The 19,981-nt window shown below is 43.3% G+C and overlaps 1 protein-coding gene across 1 annotated transcript in view; it reads right to left on the reverse strand.

Moving 5' to 3' along the window:
- The window catches only part of pcdh15b (protocadherin-related 15b), a 423,399-nt gene that overhangs the window by 86,775 nt on the left and 316,643 nt on the right, over positions 1–19,981 (reverse strand). The window contains exon 25 of the mRNA XM_051673714.1: positions 3,799–3,908. Coding sequence (XP_051529674.1) covers positions 3,799–3,908 — 110 coding nt within the window. The remainder of the gene's footprint in view (positions 1–3,798; positions 3,909–19,981) is intronic.

Below are 19,981 nucleotides of genomic sequence, written 5' to 3' on the forward strand. Positions count from 1 at the left end.
GTCTACCGATGCGAACCAATCTTGATGCTGGAAGCTCGCTAGAATGCGTCTTGAACAGGAGTCTGTGTAAAGCCCGGTTCAGTACTCGCAGGTCCAATATTGGCCGCAACCCACCGCCTTTCTTTGGTACAATGAAGTAGGGGCTGTACAACTCCGACTTCATCTCGGCTGGAGGGATAGGCTGCATTTCACCCTACTGTAGGAGGTTTCTGCACATTGAACCTGGGTGGACGCCTGGCGAACTAAATCGTGTAGCCGAGTCGGGCGGTCCAGACCAGCCATCGCGACGGGTTGGAAAGCGCAAGCCACGCGTCCAAGCTCCGGGCAAGGGAGACCAAGGGGACAATGCTCTGACAGGTGGCAGCGCTCTGCGGCATAGGTGCACCGCGAGCGCCTTATCCACCGGGGGGATCGCCGAATAGCCCTTGGCCGCCCCACCATCAAGGGTAGTGAGGGCAGGGGAGCTGAAAGATTGGGCCGCGAGCCCAGGAACCAATCATCGAGCCGCGAGGGTTCAGGGGAGAGCGGAGGGTTCCACTCTAGCCGACACTTGTGGCTGCCCGGGAAAGCATGTCCATCATCTCCGTGTCCGCCTGTGACTGGGCGACCGCACCCGATGCTGCGCTCGAGAGCTCATCACCTTCATGGGATCCGAATAAGAGGTCGAACTCGCCGTGAGACGAGCCGGCAGACTCATCCAGAAGCCCGATCGGGGCAGATGAGCATGCTGGGGAATGGGAGGTCTGTGGGGGAATACCTGGCGGAGGTGGTCCCATTGGGGTCCCCAAATCGCCCCCAGTGCTAGCCGCGCTGGCTTCATACCCGCGGGTAGAAGGATCGGGGCGGGGAGCCGCTGGGGTGGTTTGCTTTCTTACAAAGGCAAGCCATGACAGCATCGTTGCCATGGACATGTTCTCGCAATGAGTACATGACCCATCCACAAATGCTGTCTCCGTGTGGGCTGATCGTGACCGTCAGAAGGCGAGAGATAACGACCGCAACCAGGAATAACACACAAACGGAAAGGCATCTTTAAAAAGACGCTTCTTTAAAAAGACGTTCCATGTGTGCCGCTCTTTTAGAGAAATATACTCTTTTTTAAGAATATACTCTTTTATTTCTGCCGAAGCACCCAGGGGCGTTCTCTGCAGTGCAGCAGTGCAGAGGGGGGGAGAAGCCGCTGAAATGCGCCGTCAGATCCAGCAGAGGTGAATGAACAGCCGTGAGAATTCAGCTCAGTGAGCATCGACTGTTCGGCTCCGAAGAGAAAATCTGAATGAGTGGTTGCATACCAGCTCCTTTTATACCCATATGTTCGGGGGAGTGGTATGCAAATACCACTCGCCAATTTTCATTGGCCTTTTTTCAAAGACCGGAGGTGTTTCAGGCTCCCAAGTGTGACCCCTAGTGTCACTACAATCATACAACGTCGAGTGAGTGACAGATAGGGAACTTTAGATAACTCGGCTGACAGCCACCTAAGAATTGCAGTCTGGGAGTCTGTGGCCTTTCATTACGCCGTGCTTGAAGTCTACAAACTGTCATTCACTGCATTACAATAATATCAAACTCATAAAAGACCAGTGTGACATTTACCGCAATCTTGCCTTTTTGTGCTGGAAGGTTTCTGAGAAAGGAATAAACCACATTTACTCTAACTCACTTCTTGCAGTTATTTCGGTGGTTAACAGACTGATTTCTGTAATTTACAGAATTTTAAAAACACTGACAGGTAATTCATTATGCTTTTTGTCATTTTAACTGATATATATATATATATATATGGTCTATTGTGTTTTCCTACTTTAGCAACCAGGGACTAAAAACGGTTCAAGGAACAAAAACCGAAAACGAACATATTTTTTGGCAGAACGTAACCAAAACAGGAATGAAATCCCTTTCAATTGTTCCAGAGTGAAAACATTATTTTTAAATTCTGGTAGCCGGTTAATAACTGGTTAATTTTGTTCCAATATATATATATATATATATATATATATATATATATATATATATATATATATATATATATATATATATATATATATATATATATATATATATATATATATATTTTTTTTTCATGAAATGAAAGACCAAAGGGCTTATCACAGTAACTTTTCAGAATTACACCACTTCCTGTTGCCCGAAAAAAACAATTGGCTTTTCTCTTTTTAGTAGAATTTAAGCATGCGCTTTGATTCTAAAGAAAAACAGCTAGTTTAAAAACCAATGTAAAAAAATATAAAAAATATGAAGTATTCATATTTAATATTACATTTAATATTAAATATTAATATTAAGAATATTAAGAATACATTTATTGAAAAGACATTACTTTATATATGCTATTGTATACAGTACTAAGCTTATGATTTCTGTCTGTGGCACTGGTGATTCAGTGATTAACTTGATTTGCAAGACAAAGAAGTAACGTGGAATTAAACTATAGCAAGTACAACACATGAACAAGCCATTTAGTCGTACTACTGAATTTATTTAATTTGTACATCTATTTAGACTCAATACAAAATACAGTACATATGCGTAGCTTATCTATTATGTTTCTTATGTGTCATGCTATCAATTATCATTTGTAGCATCATCTCTTTGATTATCCAAACATTAAACATCAGAATATAACAATTTATATTCTATTCTATTGTTTTCTAATTGTCTTGAAAATGCTTTGAAAATGTTACACAATGCATTTTATAGATCAATTTGTGATATATACTGTATAATGTGCTGGGTTACTAAAGACCCAAGGTATGTAATAATGATTGGCAAAACACCTATGCATTTAATGGTTAAAGTGAAAATATACCAAAAGAGAGACTTAAGTGAGGATCTGAGGAGAGAAACAAGAGATTCTAAGTGTATCCTCTAAGTGGAATAATTCATGGAATATTGTTCATTAAATCAGGTGACCAGATCACAAGACTGCAGTGTCTGTTGTCTTTTTCACATTGCAAGTGCAGAATAAAATGAGAAGCCAAGGCTTTTGTGACAGAAGTTCTTGTGATATCACTGTCACATAAAAAATAGCAAGCACTACAATATTCTACTGATGGATAAAAATAGAGCATGACAGAAAAGTTGGTTCGAATCGAGTCGGTCCGGAATTGTAGGTTGTAGAGGATGCAGCAGACTACCCTGATCTGGCTTACTTTACAGGGACAGTACAGCATCACTCCACACTGCAATCCAGTAACCTGAATTGACTGAATTGCCGAAAGTGCACTCTACTATGCTATGCATCTGAATGTAGGCCCAGGTATAATGCCTGTATCCACCATGTGATGAATTACAGCTATGTTCACTTGAAAATGTACAAAATTGTACAAGAAAAGCCTGCTCTCCACAGGCAGTTACAGTGCAACATTAGTTGAGGCAGTTACTTTTGTGAAAAAAAGTGTAATCTACTGTATATTCAGCCTAATTTACAGAGTGACACTTAACTGCCTGGTTAAATATAAAGTTTCATTTTCTGTTAATGCACGATTTTCTGTAAAGCTGCTTTGAAACGATGTGTGTTGTGAAAGGCGCTATACAAATAAAAATGACTTAAATTAAACTGGATTGTGGGATGTTAGTAAATAAGAAACAGGATTTTGGGCCTTATTTCAGTGCACAATAGTGATGCAACTTTTCTGTGAATCCACCCCTCAGAGAAAATCCTTATCAAGCCTCTGTTTTATACTCTAATCTGTGCATGTCAGTGGTATTGGCCTGAATCTCTTCAGAAGAGCTCTGACTTGTAGAATGGAGCTTATACAGTATAAATGTTCTACTCACCACCATCATTTCCTTCAATGATGGAGTAGACAATTGTCTGGTTTATGGCGGCTGCCAAGATGACTCCCACGACTGTTCCAACGGGGGCATTCTCAGTTACTGGAGAGAACCTACACACACATGATATAATGCATTAATGACGGGACACTTGCACATAACAATGCATCTAATGAGTTTCTGAAAAACATATATACATTATGTAATAGGGGTGTGCAGTGAAGCCATTATCTGTATTTGTATCTGTTCATATGACAAAATTATCTGTATCTGTATTCGGATTGAACCGGGTGGGGGGGGTTAAACCGGAAGTGTGTCAAAACTTAATGAAATGCCCATTTTTAAATGTTACTCCTACATTTATAGTTTCTATTAATAAAATATACCTTGTATATGCCTTTTCATATAATAGCCTAATAATAATAATAATAATAATTATTATTATTATTATTATGCAACAATTATTTAAAAAATATTCTTTTATTCTTTTTTTCTAACCAGATGAAGCTGAATTTGAAGGCAACATTAACTATGGAATATGTTGTTAACTGTGGTTTCTCCGGGTATTTATGATATTAATATCTGCATGAAACAGAATTTTCGTTTGTCTGTGCATGTATAACAACATTATTCTGAAGGCAGGATGTGTCAAGCAAAATGTGAAATGTCAAGCACACATTTTGCAGTGAATAATAAATACAAATTCAAACATTACAATAAATGAAAATAAAATCAATATAGCCTACAAACAGGTGAAAGTCATGTAAATCTATCAGGAATTTGTAAGATAAGACACCATTATTAAATAATAATAATAATAATTAATAAATAAATAAATAAATAATAATATAGCGCCTTACCAGAGGTAGCACAGTTTAAAGATGAAGAAAAAAAGATGAAGCATGTTTCAGTTTCTTCATTTTACATAAGGAGGACTACTCCCTAATATATGAATACTCTATGGAGCATTTAAACCTTTATGGAGCATTTTAATCTTAAGCCTTAACCAGATAATTTCCTTAATCGCTGATGTGGACATAAATGTGGTCCATTTTAAGAGACAGATAGATGGGCTCCGATGTGAAATCATCACCTCAGGTCAGGAATTTAACATCGCACTTATGTTTAGGCTATAAATGAATACATGGGAATCACGTGTGAATCGTGTGATACATTAACAAAGACATTTCAAGAAATGGAAAGTGTATATGATATCGTATCTTAATGTTAAACTTGATAAATCCCAAATCCCTTTTATGTACAGTATATATGCAAATATGGTCGTTACATCACGTCTTGCACCATGAGTGTTGAGTTTTTAACACAGAGTGTAATGGTAAAAATAGTAAAATAAAAAACAAAAAAACAAAGACATGAATAGCATTTTTTAGAAATATGTTGAAAATGATGTACATTCACAATAGATGAAGACTCCAGTCATATCAGAAACCTAATAAATGCTGTTTAATTTTACATTGAGCGGATCGCCCCCTCATGGGCACTGCCATGATGACAGCACATGACAACCTGTGTCATGCAATTAACTAAGTTACTACCACTAATAATGACAATAATAATATCATCCTTACTTCACATAGCGCTTTCAGCCAATGCTCAAACATAAAAGTACATGTAAACAAAACAAGCAAGCCAAACAATAGAACAACAAGCACGTTATACTTACAGTGGAGCCCAAGTCAACTGTATACTCCAGAGTGTCTAGAGTGATGTATGATATTGATAAAGAGGATTGTGATCCACCAGACAGTCATAACAGACTAAGTGCAAGTGAAAAGTTAAAAAGTCAAAACAAGAGGTTCCTGCTGGTGTCATGAAACAAACTGCTACTACCTGCAGCTCTCACGGATACGCGGTGCAACATAGAACGCCAAGCGTGAGCACATGGCGGTGATGAGACGGGGCAGAGAGCTTGCAAGCCGCGGCTGCACAGTCACAAGCTGGGTTTCCATCGAAATGTTTTGTATTTTTTAGAGCGCATTTCTAAAAATTCGACTTAAGAAAATACAAATTGCTATGCATTTCCATCCACTACGTCATGATGGAGCAGCTGAATGACCTCTCCCTGCTTTGGGGACAGTTTTATTTGCAAAATTGGAGCAAGTATCTAATTTTATTGAATGCATCCACGAGACACCGCAGAATAAGTGTAGCCTAATATTTGATATAATGGGGCTGAAATAGCTGCGATGCCCACATGCTGCCAGTCTCTGCATACCTGGGAATGCCCTCTCTCAAAACTGTTCTGGCAGGTTGTGAGGACCCACTTTGACAAGCAGCTGTGGGTTAAACACTTCCGAATGACAAGGGCTATGTTCAAAGAATTGTGTGGTGAGGTCGGACCTTTCGTTGGGACAGTCACATCAAGCTATCGCACACTCATAACACATGCACGAATGGTCAAAACACGTCATTGATTTGTGAATAAACTGTTTTCATCACCTTAATGTGCATTTTAACTAATGCGAAACTCTAGAAAATCCACCTCCTCCTAGCGCATTAAATTTTAAGCGAATTTAGAAAGTTTATTTGCATATCAGGCATTTCCATTTAGTATTTATAATGCGCAATTTCAAAATTGGATACAAGAATGTCCATTATAGGGATGTGCGTATTTAGAGATGGATAAAAACACAGACTAAAATTAACAAAACAGAGGATAAACAAATATATTCGGTGTAAAGCGGCAGCATTTGGTAAACAAACTTCCAGTATCCAGGATGATGGGTGTCAGTATTGAGTTCAAAACCACAAATACTACTGGGGCCGATGGGACGAGTAAGAGCCAGGGTCCGCAAAATTGCAGCGTGAAACTCATTTGAGCTATAATGAACTCTGGTGCATTATTACAAAGCACAAAATATATACAGTACTGTGCAAAAGTTTTAGGCACCTGTGAAAAATGTTGCATAGTGAGGATGTCTTCAAAAAATAATGACATAAATAGTTTTCATTTATCACTTAATGTCATACAAAGTCCAGTAAACATAAAAAAGCTAAATCAATATTCGGTGTGACCACCTTTGCCTTTAAAACAGCACCAATTCTCCTAGGTACACCTGGACACAGTTTTTCTTGGTTGTTGGCAGATATGATGTTCCAAGCTTCTTGGATAATTCACCACAGTTCTACTATCTATTTCGGCTGTTTCAATTGCTTCTATCTTTTCATTTAATCCCAGACTGACTCGATGTTCAGTGGGGGGGGGGTTGTGGGGGCCATGCCATCTGTTGTAGGGCTCCCTGTTCTTCTATTCTAATCTTTTCTATTTACAAAAGTAATGTTTGGGAGTCTAAAATGTATATTTCCTATTGACACACTAAAGCTGAAGATATACATAACTATCTAAAGATAAAAGTTTTTGTGAAACATCTTATGTGCCTAAGACTTTTGAACATTACTGTATATATACCCACACAAATTTAATCAATCAGGAAATTAACCATATCACAGTGTTAACTGGGCATCCTACACAGTTGCTAAACTAAGCAGAATAAAGGGTTTTAATTGAATGAGTGTGTGGGAGTCGACTGAGCCTGACCTTACCTGTATAGTGAAATGCATGCTTGAAATAAGCTGTTGCTTCTTCAGTACAAATATATTAGACTTCAAGCCACAGTGGGTGTAGAGAACAGTATTTGCGATTCAGTTATTTCAACTAAATCTGATCAGGTTTATAACATAATCTGAGAAGGTGATATAAAATTTTTGAAGAATATTTATGCAGTTCTTGCAATGACGGTTCAAAGTGACAACGACTGTCAAGGTCCAAAGATGCACCATTAATGTATCATGAAAGTAGGACATATGACTTGTGCACTCCATTTTAAGTCTTCTGAATGAGCAGTTATTCACTGATAATAATCCATTCTTTTAATTAGATTTTCTGTTTTGACATGCATCACTGAAGTGGTCCGCACATGTTAACTGATAGTAAGAAGTACCTTTTTCCACTGTCATATTGTTCATACCTCTGTAAGACAAATATTAACCACTGAAAGTACACCAACAAAGTCAGGTTTTTTTGTTTTGCTTTTTCCTCAAAGCTCATTGTCTGCTAAAAGCAATGCTGCAGCCTTTCAAAACATATAGCCAGTAAACACTGAGGTTAAAAGCATTGTCTTCCATTAAATACCCAACAACATGGACAAAACTGTCAAGGACAATTTGAATACAAAAGCTTATAATCCTGTTGCAGAATCATCTGTTCCTTTCAGTAACGAATCATAATTTTCATTTCCGAACATTGGAACGCTCACACTCATTTTGTGGTGAGACAACCTTCATCCTTGATTTGATGTACTTAGAGTTTGTTGTACTCAGGCTAAGAGGCTGATTTGTGTCCCCTGGGTTGCTGCATGGATACACAGGCTTTTGCAATTCAGGGTTATTCAGAAAGATTATAGAGTAGCTTTTATGTAATCCCTCCATCCACACTGCTTTTGGGGAAGCTACTTTTCCCATACGGAAGTAATTAAGCTACATTATGCTAGGCAAGTAATTAAGTCCCTATCTGTCACTCACTCGACGTTGGTGTCGATGTAGTGACACTAGAGGTCACTCTTGGGAGCCCGAGACACCTCTGGTCTTTGATAAAAGGCCAATGAAAATTGGCGAGTGGTTTTTGCTTACCACTCCCCCAAACATACGGGTATAAAAGGAGCTGGTATGCAACCACTCATTCAGATTTTCTCTTCGGAGCCGAACGGTCATGCTCACTGAGCTGAATACTACTGTTCATTCACCTGCTGGATCTGACGGCATATTTCAGCGGCTTCTCCCTCCTCTGCACTGGTGCACTGCAGAGAACGCCCCAGCGCTTTGGCAGAAAAACTAGAGAGTATATTTTCTGAAAGAGCATTTTTCCCCTCTAAAAGAGTATATATTTCTCTAAAAGAGCGCACACACGGAACGTCTTTTTAAAGATGCGTCTTTTTAAAGATGCTTTTCCGATTGTGTGTTATTCCTGGTTGTGCTCGTTATCTCTCGCCTTCTAACGGTCACGATCACTGTCTTTCGTGTCTGGGCACTGCTCACGCGGAGACAGCATTTGTGGATGGTCACGTTCTCATTGCGAGAATATGTCCATGGCAACGTTGCGGTCGCGGCTCGCCTTTGTAAGAAAGCGAGCCACCCCAGAGGCTCCCGCCTCGGTCCTTTTACCCACGGGTTTGAGGCCAGCGCGGCTAGCACTGGGGGTGATTTGGGGACCTCAATGGGACCGCCTCCGCCGGGTATCCCCCCGCGGACCTCCCATTCCCCAGCACGCTCGTCTGCCCCGATCGGGCTTCCGGGTGAGTCCGCCGGCTCGTCTCACGGCGAGTTCAACCTCTTATTCGGAGCCCGCGAAAGTGATGAGCTCTCGAGCGCAGCATCGGAGAGCAGGCTCGTCCAGTCGGAAGCCTCAGCTGGGCTCCTCCCTTCGGGGTCGATCGCCCAGTCACAGGCTGACGCGGAGATGACGACATGCTTTCCCGGACAAAAAAAAAAAAAGCCACGCCCCGCCCCGTTCCTTTCTTCCCGGAAGTGCATGAAGAGCTGACAAGGTCGCGGGAGGCACCTTTTACTGCCCGGTCCTGATCTTTTCAGCTTCCCCGCTCTCACTACCCTCGATGGTGGGGCGGCCAAGGGTTATTCGGCAATCCCCCGGTGGATAAAGGCGCTCGCGGTGCACCTATGCCCGCAGAGCGCCGCCACCTGGCGCGGGTGCCCAAAGCCCCTGTCCAAGGCCTGTAGGTTTACGTCGTCTCTGACGGTCAAAGCCTATGGTGCTGCTGGACAAGCTGCCTCCGTCCTGCACACCATGGCTCTCCTGCAAGTCCGCCAAGGCGCTAAAGGAACTGCACGAGGGTAGTTCCGCCCCGGGATTGATGCAGGAACTGCGCTCGGCGACCGACCTCGCTCTCCGAGCGACGGAGGTCATGGCGCGGTCTCTTGGGCGGACGATGGCCACACTAGTGGTCCAGGAGCGCCACCTTTGGCTCAACCTGGTCGAGATGGGTGAGGCCGACAGGACACGATTCCTTGCTGCCCCCGTTTCCCAGGCGGGCCTATTCGGCGACACCATCGAGGACTTTGCCCAGCAGTTCTCGATGGTAGAGCAGTAGATGGATGCTAGCTGGCTTATCCTGCCCCGGCGTGGCTCAAGATCCCGCACCCCATCTACTCATCGCCGAGGGCGTCCCCCTGTGGTGACTGCACCGGCTCCGCCGCAGCCCGCCCCTCCGGCCCGGCCCCGGCGTGGAGCCCACCGCAGGAAGCTGACACCACCCGTCTCACAGCCGGCACCGAAGAACCCACAGAGGTCTTCGAAGCGCCCCTGAGACGAGCGACCCAGGGACAACAAAACCTGCTGCTCTGGAGCTGGTAAGCAGATCTCCATCTTTTTGTTACCTTTTGCATTTAATTGCGCTGCATGCCCAAGTGGCTGCAGTACTCAAGAGCTCCGCAAGAGTGGTTTCCTTGTTCCCTGGGTCACATATCCGGTGTGTACGGCTGGCATCACGACCACCGTCCACCACTCCATTTGGCAGGTTGGCGCTCCAGCAGCGGTATCCCGTCCTGAGCGCCCAGCTGTGGCACAAATCCGCCCCCGATGTGACAGTCTCCACGGGTCATGAGGACAGGCCTCTTCCTCCCCCGTCCCAGGCTGTTCCAGGGGTGGTCACAAGGAGCCAGGTAAGTGCTTCGATGTCCTCGGACTCAGCACGGCCACGATGTGGTGTGGCACCTCGAGCTCCACCCCGCTGCGAGGCCCCACCCGCCGGTACATCCGATGACGTTGTCCCTTTGGTCCCCCTTGCGTGGAACTTGGACGCATGGCTTGTGCTTTCCAGTCTGTCACGAGGGCTGGTCCGGACCGTCCGACTCGGCTGCGCGATTCACTTCGCCGGGCATCTGCCCAGGTCCAGCGGTGTCCACTTCACCTTGGTGAAAGTCGGAAACGCTGCTACCTTGCGTGGAGTTCGCTACCCTCCTGTGGAAGGACGCAATAGAACCTGTCCCTCCAGCCGAGATGAAGAAGGGGTTTTACAGCCCCTACTTCATTGTACCGAAAGGAGGCGGTGGGTTGCGGCCAATCTTGGACCTGCAAGTACTGAACCGGGCCTTACACAGACTCCCGTTCAAGATGCTGACGCAAAGACGCATTCTAGCGAGCGTCTGGCATCAAGATTGGTTCGTGGCGGTAGACCCAAAGGATGCGTACTTTCACGTCTCGATCCTTCCTCGACACAGACCCTTCCTGCGGTTCGCGTTCGAGGGTCAGGCGTATCGGTACAAAGTCCTCCCTTTCGGCCTGTCCCTGTCTCCTCGTGTCTTTACGAAGATCGCAGAGGCTGCCCTTGCCCCGTTAAGGGAGGTGGGCATTCGCATTCTCAACTATCTCGACGACTGGCTAATCTTAGCTCACTCTCGAGACGTGTTATGCGCACACAGGGACCTGGTGCTCTCACACCCCAGCCGACTAGGGCTTCGGGTCAGCTGGGAAAAGAGCAAGCTCCTCCCGGTTCAGAGCATCTCTTTTCTTGGTTTGGAGTTGGACTCAGTCTCCTTGACGGCGCACCTTACAAACGAGTGCGCCCAGTCGGTGCTGGCCTGTTTGAAGGCGTTCAAACAGAAAACAGCAGTTCCACTGAAATTTTTCAGAGGCTCCTGGGGCATATGGCATCCTCGGCGGTGGCCACCCCGCTCAGGTTGATGTATATGAGGCCGCTTCAGCACTGGCTCCAGACTCGAGTCCCGAGACGGGCATAGCGCCACGGGACACACCGCGTGGCCATTACGTCGGTCTGTCACCGTCTTTTCAGCCCTTGGACCGACCTCTCGGTTCTACGAGCAGGTGTTCCCCTAGAACTGGTCTCCAGGCGCGTCGTGGTCACAACAGATGCCTCCAAAACGGGCTGGGGCGCTGTTGGCAATGGGCACACAGCCGCCGGCCTCTAGACGGGTCTGCGGCTGCGTTGGCACATCAACTGCCTCGAGTTACTGGCAATTCTGCTCACCCTGCGGAGGTTCCGGCCGTTGATCCAGGGCAAGCACGTGCTAGTTCGGACAGACAGCACGGCAGCGGCAGCATATGTCAACCGCCAAGGCGGTCTGCACTCCCGCTGTATGTCACAACTCGCCCGCCGTCTCCTCCAACAGAGTTAGCAGCACCAAGTCGCTGCAAGCCACTCACATCCCGGGCAACCTCAACACTTCGGCGGACACGCCGTAACAACAGGTTACCCTCAAGGGAGAGTGGAGATTCCACCTTCAGGTGGTCCAGCTGATTTGGAGTCAATTCGGTCAGGCACAGATGCACCTGTTCGCCTCCCAAGAATCCTCCCACTGCCCGCTCTGGTACGCCCTCACCGAGGCCTTCCTCGGCATAGACGCGCTGGCACACAGCTGGTCCCCTGGCATTCGCAAATATGCGTTTTCCCCCAGTGAGCCTGCTCGCACAGACCCTGTGCAAGGTCAGGGAGGACAAGGAGAAGGTCGTCCTGGTAAGCACCCTACTGGCCCACCCAGACGTGGTGCTCAGACCTCATGCTCCTCGTGACAGCTCCCCCTGGGCAAATTCTCCTGAGGAAGGACCTTCTTTCTCAGGGAAGGTGCACCATCCGGCACCCGCGCCCAGACCTCTGGAATCTCCATGTCTGGCCCCTGGACGGGACGCAGAAGACCTAAGCTGTCTCCCACCTGCGGTGGTAGACACGTTCACTCAGGCTAGGGCTCCCTCTACGAGGCGCCTGTATGCCTTTAAGTGGCGTCTGTTCGCTAAGTGGTGTTCTTCCTGTCAGGAAGACCCCCAGAGGTGTGCAAGTCAGATCAGTGCTTTCCTTCCTGCAAGAGAGGTTGGAAGGGAGGCTGTCCCCTTCCACCTTGAAGGTGTACGTTGCTGCCATAGCAGCACACCATGACGCAGTCGACGGTAAGTCCTTAGGGAAGCATGATCTGATCATCAGGTTCCTAAGAGGCGCCAGGAGGCTGAATCCCTCCAGGCCGCACCTTGTTCCCTCATCGGACCTTTGTAGTTTTTCAGGGTCTACAGAGAGCCCCCTTTGAGTTTTGCAGTCAGCTGGGCTTAAAGCGCTCTCCTTGAAGACTGCCCTCCTGACTGCGCTCACTTCCATCAAGAGGGTAGGTGACCTGCAAGCGTTCTCTGTCAGCGAAACGTGCCTGGAGTTCGGTCCGGGCTATTCTCACGTGATCCTGAGACCCCTGACCGGGCTATGTGCCCAAGGTTCCCACCACTCCTTTTAGGGACCAGGTGCTGAACCTGCAAGCGCTGCCCCAGGAGGAGGCAGACCCAGCCCTGTCGTTGCTGTGTCCGGTGCGCGCTTTACGCATCTATTTGGATCGCACGCAGAGCTTTAGAATCTCTGAGCAGCTCTTTGTCTGCTTTGGTGCACAGCGGAAAGGAAGCGCTGTCTCCAAGCAGAGGATCGCCCACTGGCTCATTGACGCCATAACTATGGCATGTCTCACCCAAAACATGCCGCCCCCGGTAGGACTACGAGCCCATTCTACCCGTGGTGTAGCGGCTTCTTGGGCCCTGGCCAGAGGTGCCTCTCTAACAGACATTTGCAGAGCAGCGGGCTGGGCAACACCCAACACTTTTGCAAGGTTCTACAACCTCCGGGTGGAACCGGTTTCATCCCAGGTAGTGGCACGCAACAAGTGGATAAGCCCGGGATAGCCGGCCGGGTGTATCGCTTGCACATAGCGCCTTCCACCTCCTTTTGAGCTGAAGACGTGCGCTGTTAATTCCCAGTAGTGTTCACAAAAGTTGTTCCCTGGTTGACTTCCTCCGAGCCCTGTGGCAGTTGAGTTTTCGGAGAGACTCGCTGCTGGCCCAGTACACGCGCTAACTAAGAGCCCGGTTCTGAGGTAGGTGCTCCGCATGTGGCGGTTCCCTGTAAGGCTAACCCCATGCGATCTATATCTTCCGCTAGTTCGTTTCCCTACTGGCAAACTGCGTCTTCCTTGGGCAGAGCTCCTCAGTCTCCATGTTGTAGTAACTCCTCCCCCATTGGGCAGGATCTACCTTGAAGGCTCTCCACATGGTTGGAAAGACCATGTGATGTATTCTTCCACTTAAATATCCCCCCCTCTCTTGGGGCGAGGTGTGGTCTCCGCGGTGTCCTCCCCTTGGGAGGGACACCCCCAGACTAGACCTGGCGGCCCAGTCAGATAATCCCCCTTCTTTTTTAGGGAGTGGAAAAAGAGAAGGGGAAAGAGGCCACGACTGCGTTAAGCCTGTCTCTATCTCTGGGTAGTCGACTTGTCCCCAAAAAGGGCCGTTTGACACTCATAACTGTGTTGGGGGAGGTTACGTGTCGACCTGATGCGCTGGCTATGAGGCACACAGCAAGTCTGCCCACCACACACCGCCAGTTCACGTAACACAGTTCAGCCAATTGTGGCGTTTTGTATAGGGACCCCTAGTGTCACTACATCGACACCAACGTCGAGTGAGTGACAGATAGGGAACGTCATGGTTACTGGTGTAACCTCCGTTCCCTGATGGAGGGAACGAGACGTTGGTCCCTCCTGCCACAACGCTGAACTACCCGCTGAAATGGCCGGACCTTATATCGGCTCCTCAGCGTAAAACCTGAATGAGTGGTTGCATACCAGCTCCTTTTATACCCGTATGTTCGGGGGAGTGGCATGCAAATACCACTCGCCAATTTTCATTGGCCTTTTATCAAAGACCAGAGGTGTCTCGGGCTCCCAAGAGTGACCCCTAGTGTCACTACATCGACACCAACGTCTCGTTCCCTCCATCAGGGAACGGAGGTTACACCAGTAACCATGACGTTACACTATAAGCTAATTTTTATTTAAGTGGGAAAAATCTTTTAAATATGGGGGAGATTGGGGCTAGTTGTCACACAGGGAAGTTGTCATCAAAGCTGTATTTTAGTAATGATAAGATTTGGAGTCAAATGTGTGTTTCTCAAGGAGAGGTTTTGGACTGTATGTTGGTTTCAAACACCAAGTTCAAAACCCTTTTAAATTTGAATAATTGAATAAACTCCTCAAACTTTTCACTATCATCATATTTGTATTCTATTTGTATTCTATCTATTGGGTAAAAAAGTGAACATAATCAAAATAAAGAGGCATACATCAAAGCAAGGGTCAACTTTATTATGTTTAAGGCAGATTTTAATGAAAGGTTTAAATGTGTTCTTAGGACAAAGGTATTTTCATGAAAGTCAAAATGTCAAAAATGTACACAACTTATTTATTTACTTGATGTTGTTGTTTAATGGATCATTAGACTACAATAGGCTGTTTAATGCATGCATTTAATTTGTTTTGTTGGCTCTGATGGTGGGGACGCATTCTTCTGTCACTCTCCAATGTTCACATTAAACTACAACTGTTTAAGTGGCACGCTCCATTGTGACAACTTGCCCCATATAAAATGACAATATGACCCACTATTGAGGCAAGTTGTCACAAAAGTGCAACGTGTGATCAGTGATTTGTATCCTTTATCTGGTAATAACGGTGAAACTGTTCACTGATTTTATTTGTAGCCAAAACTTCAAGGTATGTGTCAATACAGAAACTGACTTTCAAAAATAAACCTACCCTGAGAAATACACTGTAAACAGCGTGACAAATTGCCACGATCTGTACATATTTTAAGTAGGGATGGGAATCGTAAGAAATGTAATTATACCGGAGACAATTCCAGTTCCTCTTAACGATTCCGGTTCCTTAACAGTTCCAGTAACGATTCCAGTAATTTTTTTAGTACTGTTGAGGAAGAATTATTTGATGAGATTACTAATATTTTCATTATTAAATGAAAAATACAATTCTTGTTGTATCTACTGCAGTCTGTTGCAAAATAATGAGATCATTTCAGATTTCTGCAGAGCAGATATAACAAATCAGAAATACATTTAATACAGTTCTTGTAAAAGGTGTGTTTGCAGACTTTTTTGTGACATTAATACAATCCAATAATTGATCCTGACTATTTAAAAAAAAAAAAAATCTAAACAAACAAACAAACAAAAAAATGTGAGGGCATAATTAATTTATTCTTTTATAAAATTCCACTTATTACAACAAAACTTGTGCATCGTTAACAATTATAAGATTACTTGTATATCGGACTGTAAATGGAAGCGCTGTATGTTTCACGCTGTAGATTCAAAAGAACCGGCTCACTAGAATCATTCTTTCGGGAAACATACTATACTGGAAGCGGCGTATGTTTTGAACTTTAGATTCAAAAGAGTTGGCTCATAAGAGTCATTCATTCAGGAATCAAAATATACTGGTAGTGCTGTGTGTTTACACTGTAGACCAAGGCCGTAACCATGTCTTGAACACTGGGGAGGACCAAACCATTTTGGGAGTGGGGGGGTCATGGGTGTCATCACTCCTTTAAAATAGTAAATTAGGTAAATGCAATAATTTTCTGAATAAAGACTTTAAATGTGACCAAAATTTGATAGTTTTTGGTTTTAAATTATATGGGGTTTTTTTAGTTTTTTTTTTAGTTCACACAGTACAAGACAAAAACTGTGTGTGAAATTTGCCTATTTCAGTGACCTTTTCTTTCTTTTTTTTTTTTGTGCTGGACGTGACATCAGCTGGCAAGCAAAAATAAAATACACAAAATGATTTACTGTCCTCAAGTTGTCCCTCACTGTATTTTTTCCCCCATAGAATCTTAAAACAGTCGTTTCTTCAAGAATCCTAATGCTGCTCTTTTACATACAAAAACACTTCATATTGACCACAGCTGTCAAGGTCCAAAGAGGGAAAAAAAAAAAATCATAATTATATGTACTACTGTTATGATGTCTTTATTACTGAACCTTTATTAATAATTTATAGTATTTGTCCTTTATGAAGCTTGACAGCTCCTGCTCATTACTAACTGTTATTCTATGGAATAGAGCTGCTTAAAATATTTATTTTTATGTTCCAAGAAAAAGTAACAGCATATGGGTTTTGAACAACATAAGGGTGAGTAAATGAGTGAGTAAAAGTACATTTTCCATTTTTTTTTAGCTCAGACCTGATAAGGACATCCTCAAAATACAATGGTCTCTTTTAAAAGTAAACTCTTAGGAGATGCTGTACAAAATTCAGAATTAAAGTCATTATTTAGAAAATCTTAAACTGATTGTTATTTATTACCTAATACTATTTGCACTAAACATATATGACACTGTCACAATCTAAAAAACTCAATGGAAGCCACAAGTCTTACCATGTTCTAGTTCTAATCTGAGGGTGGAAACGCTCTACTTTGTGTTTTATCAATTATTTTCTTAGACAATGGGAATTTTCTAAAAAGTTCCTTCAAAAGCTTGCCAGATAACCACATTCATTCAATTCCTTTACAATATACACACATTCGCTCTTTGTCTTAAGCCTGATATGCTGAAAACGGCTCCGTTAATGTTTTCCCATTCCCAATTATTAATGACATCCGAATAATGTACTGTACATGGCATATTTTCAATTAAAAACAGCTAATTTCACAAAATGGAGAATAGTTTGCACACTTGGAAATTACTTACGGTTGGTACAACATTTTAATCATAAAACAGTGGTCAAATTTGGCATATTTAGTTAGATACTTACATCTCACATGACAAAATCACTCTTAACCTGAACTGCTAGCTGATGCATGGCGCTGGAATAATCCATCATGAGGTTCCCATTTTGTATCTTAAACTTGAGTCCCGCCTTCAACGATTTGATTGGCTATCACAAATGATATTGGCGAGCGGTGTTAGACTACTGTGCACACTAAAAATGCAACTTTTTTAACATTTATGTTATTCCTGCAACAAATTAATGACAATTAAACAGCAGCACATAATGGACTGCATCAGAACAGCAACAAGGATATAAATTATTGGGGGGGACAATTTGGCCATATCTGATTATTGGAGGGGATTTGTCCCCCTCAATGTTTATTGTGGTTACAGCACTGCTGTAGACCCAGTAAAAGGCAGCGCTGCTGCAGAAATGCACTGCTGGAAATGCTGTCAGAGTATTTTAGCACAGTGTTCTATCCGCATTGGCAGAAAATGACATGAAGGGGAACCGTTTACGGAACTGAAAGTCATGTAGACCATACGATTCCAGTATTTTTAAAAGAATGGAACAGTTTCTTGATTCCCAACCCTAATTTTCAGTGTAATTATTTGATTCTGCTATTAGAGCAGTATTTGCCATGTACAAAAACAATGAAGATCTTGTTTAGGGTGACAACATTCAACTGAACAGATAAATGTTTAGTAAATACAACTGATGAAACCAGAATCGTCACTTCTAAAAATGAAAACAAGTCAAAAACAAAGTGATGAACAGCAGCATTTAGAACTGAAGTGTCTTTTTTTTTTTTCAAAGTTAAAATATTTTCTCCAATCCCAGCATAATAAGTAGAGACAACTATAAGTAAGAGTTGTTTCAAGGTTTGTTTGAGCATCCTGACAAGCCCAACATAGCAACATTGGTGAAGACTGCATAACTACGGACTATCTGATCAATGCAACTGCCCAACCAATGGCAGACAGACAGACATAGTGAACAAATTGCACTCAGTAGTGCTTCCAACCAGCATGTATTTAGCATGCTAACATTTCCTCTCACTAGCTAGCATATCACTAAAAGAGTTTCATTTGAGTTATTTTGAGATGTAAAATTTTGTCAGGTTTGCTTGATTCAGTTAGGTTCCCTCTACTTGAAGTAATTAAGTTGACATTACCTGGTAATTTTAATTGAAACCAAATGTGAATCCTCTGTCCAGTTTCAGTTAACCAAACAAAAATATGTTGTCCCAAAGCAAATGTATTAAGTAAAACTGACGAGACACTTTTATTTTAAAGTTGAATCAACTTAGTTAATTTAAATTCCCTTTGTTATATGGTTTTTTGAGTAATATGAACATGGGAAGATTAAGTAAAAAAAGTTTTTTTTTTTTTTTTTTTTTTGGCATGTATCAAGCCCAACAGACATCTTTGTTTCAAACAATGGGTGAATAGTTCACTGCAGTATTTTGTGTTGCTTCATAAAAGGCTAAATAAAAAAATATTGCTCTGATAAAAATAAATAATAATTCATTGTGCGTTTTTAACGCTTTCCGCTGAGTTCAGTGCATTAACCCTTCCCCCCAACACACACACACACACAAGGCCGGGCTTTGTTAATACGAAACTTACAATAGGTGCTAAAATAAATGTGCACTGCTTTCACAAATAGAAACCGGCCTGATTCACATGTTACGTTTCTCCGCTACTGTGTTTGCATTGATAATAGAAAGAAACCTTGTTCACGCTCTGTTCTGACAGCACTCTAATACTTACTTAAAATGTATTGTCCCCCATGAGGGCAGTTGTTCTGCAGCAGTGAAATACAACACATACATAAAAAACAATACAAATACAAATTACACTAAAATCATATAATAAATATTAAAAATAATAAAATCAAGAGGACATCAGCTGGAAATCATCATTACAGCCTGAAAACTTGATATGAAGGCTACCTTTTTTGATTTTGAGTTAAGCAGAGAAATAGCATATGGTACAAATGAAAATTTAAATCTGTGAATTTTAGCAAAAAGGAACCCTGTATAAAGACCCTAAAGGCAGTATCTGAAAAGCATCATGAATAGGAAGAGTATAGTCAGATATAATGTTGTTTGCTTTCCTAAGCACATACATAGTAAATAGATCAGACAGTCCGGGCAGATTAACTCCAACAATTTTACTACAAATGTTTACAAATTATTTTGTGTAACTTTTAGAGAAGCAAACCATTGAAAATGTTAGACATGATTCAATTAAGGCCCTGTAAAAACATTCATCAATGTCCTGCCAATATGAAATTTAGCTAACTTCCTCAAACAAGAGATTCATTGCTGACTCATTTTGCACAGTCTGTCTGTGTTCATCTCAAAATGTAATTTGTTATCTATTATATAGTACCTAAATACTTATAGCTTTTCACAATTTCAATAGTGTGTTCACCAATACGAGTACTTGTGTTGGGTGTAGAATTACACCGGCAATCAATACACATATCTTTCGTTTTCCAGTCTTCAGATATAGACCTGCCTCCCGAAATCACTTAACAAAGTACTCAGCAACAGGGCAGTGATCTTTCTCCTCGCCAACCAACAAACTCACTA

The sequence above is a fragment of the Myxocyprinus asiaticus genome, chromosome 36 (genome assembly GCF_019703515.2).
Source record: "Myxocyprinus asiaticus isolate MX2 ecotype Aquarium Trade chromosome 36, UBuf_Myxa_2, whole genome shotgun sequence".
Lineage (NCBI taxonomy): Eukaryota > Metazoa > Chordata > Actinopteri > Cypriniformes > Catostomidae > Myxocyprinus > Myxocyprinus asiaticus.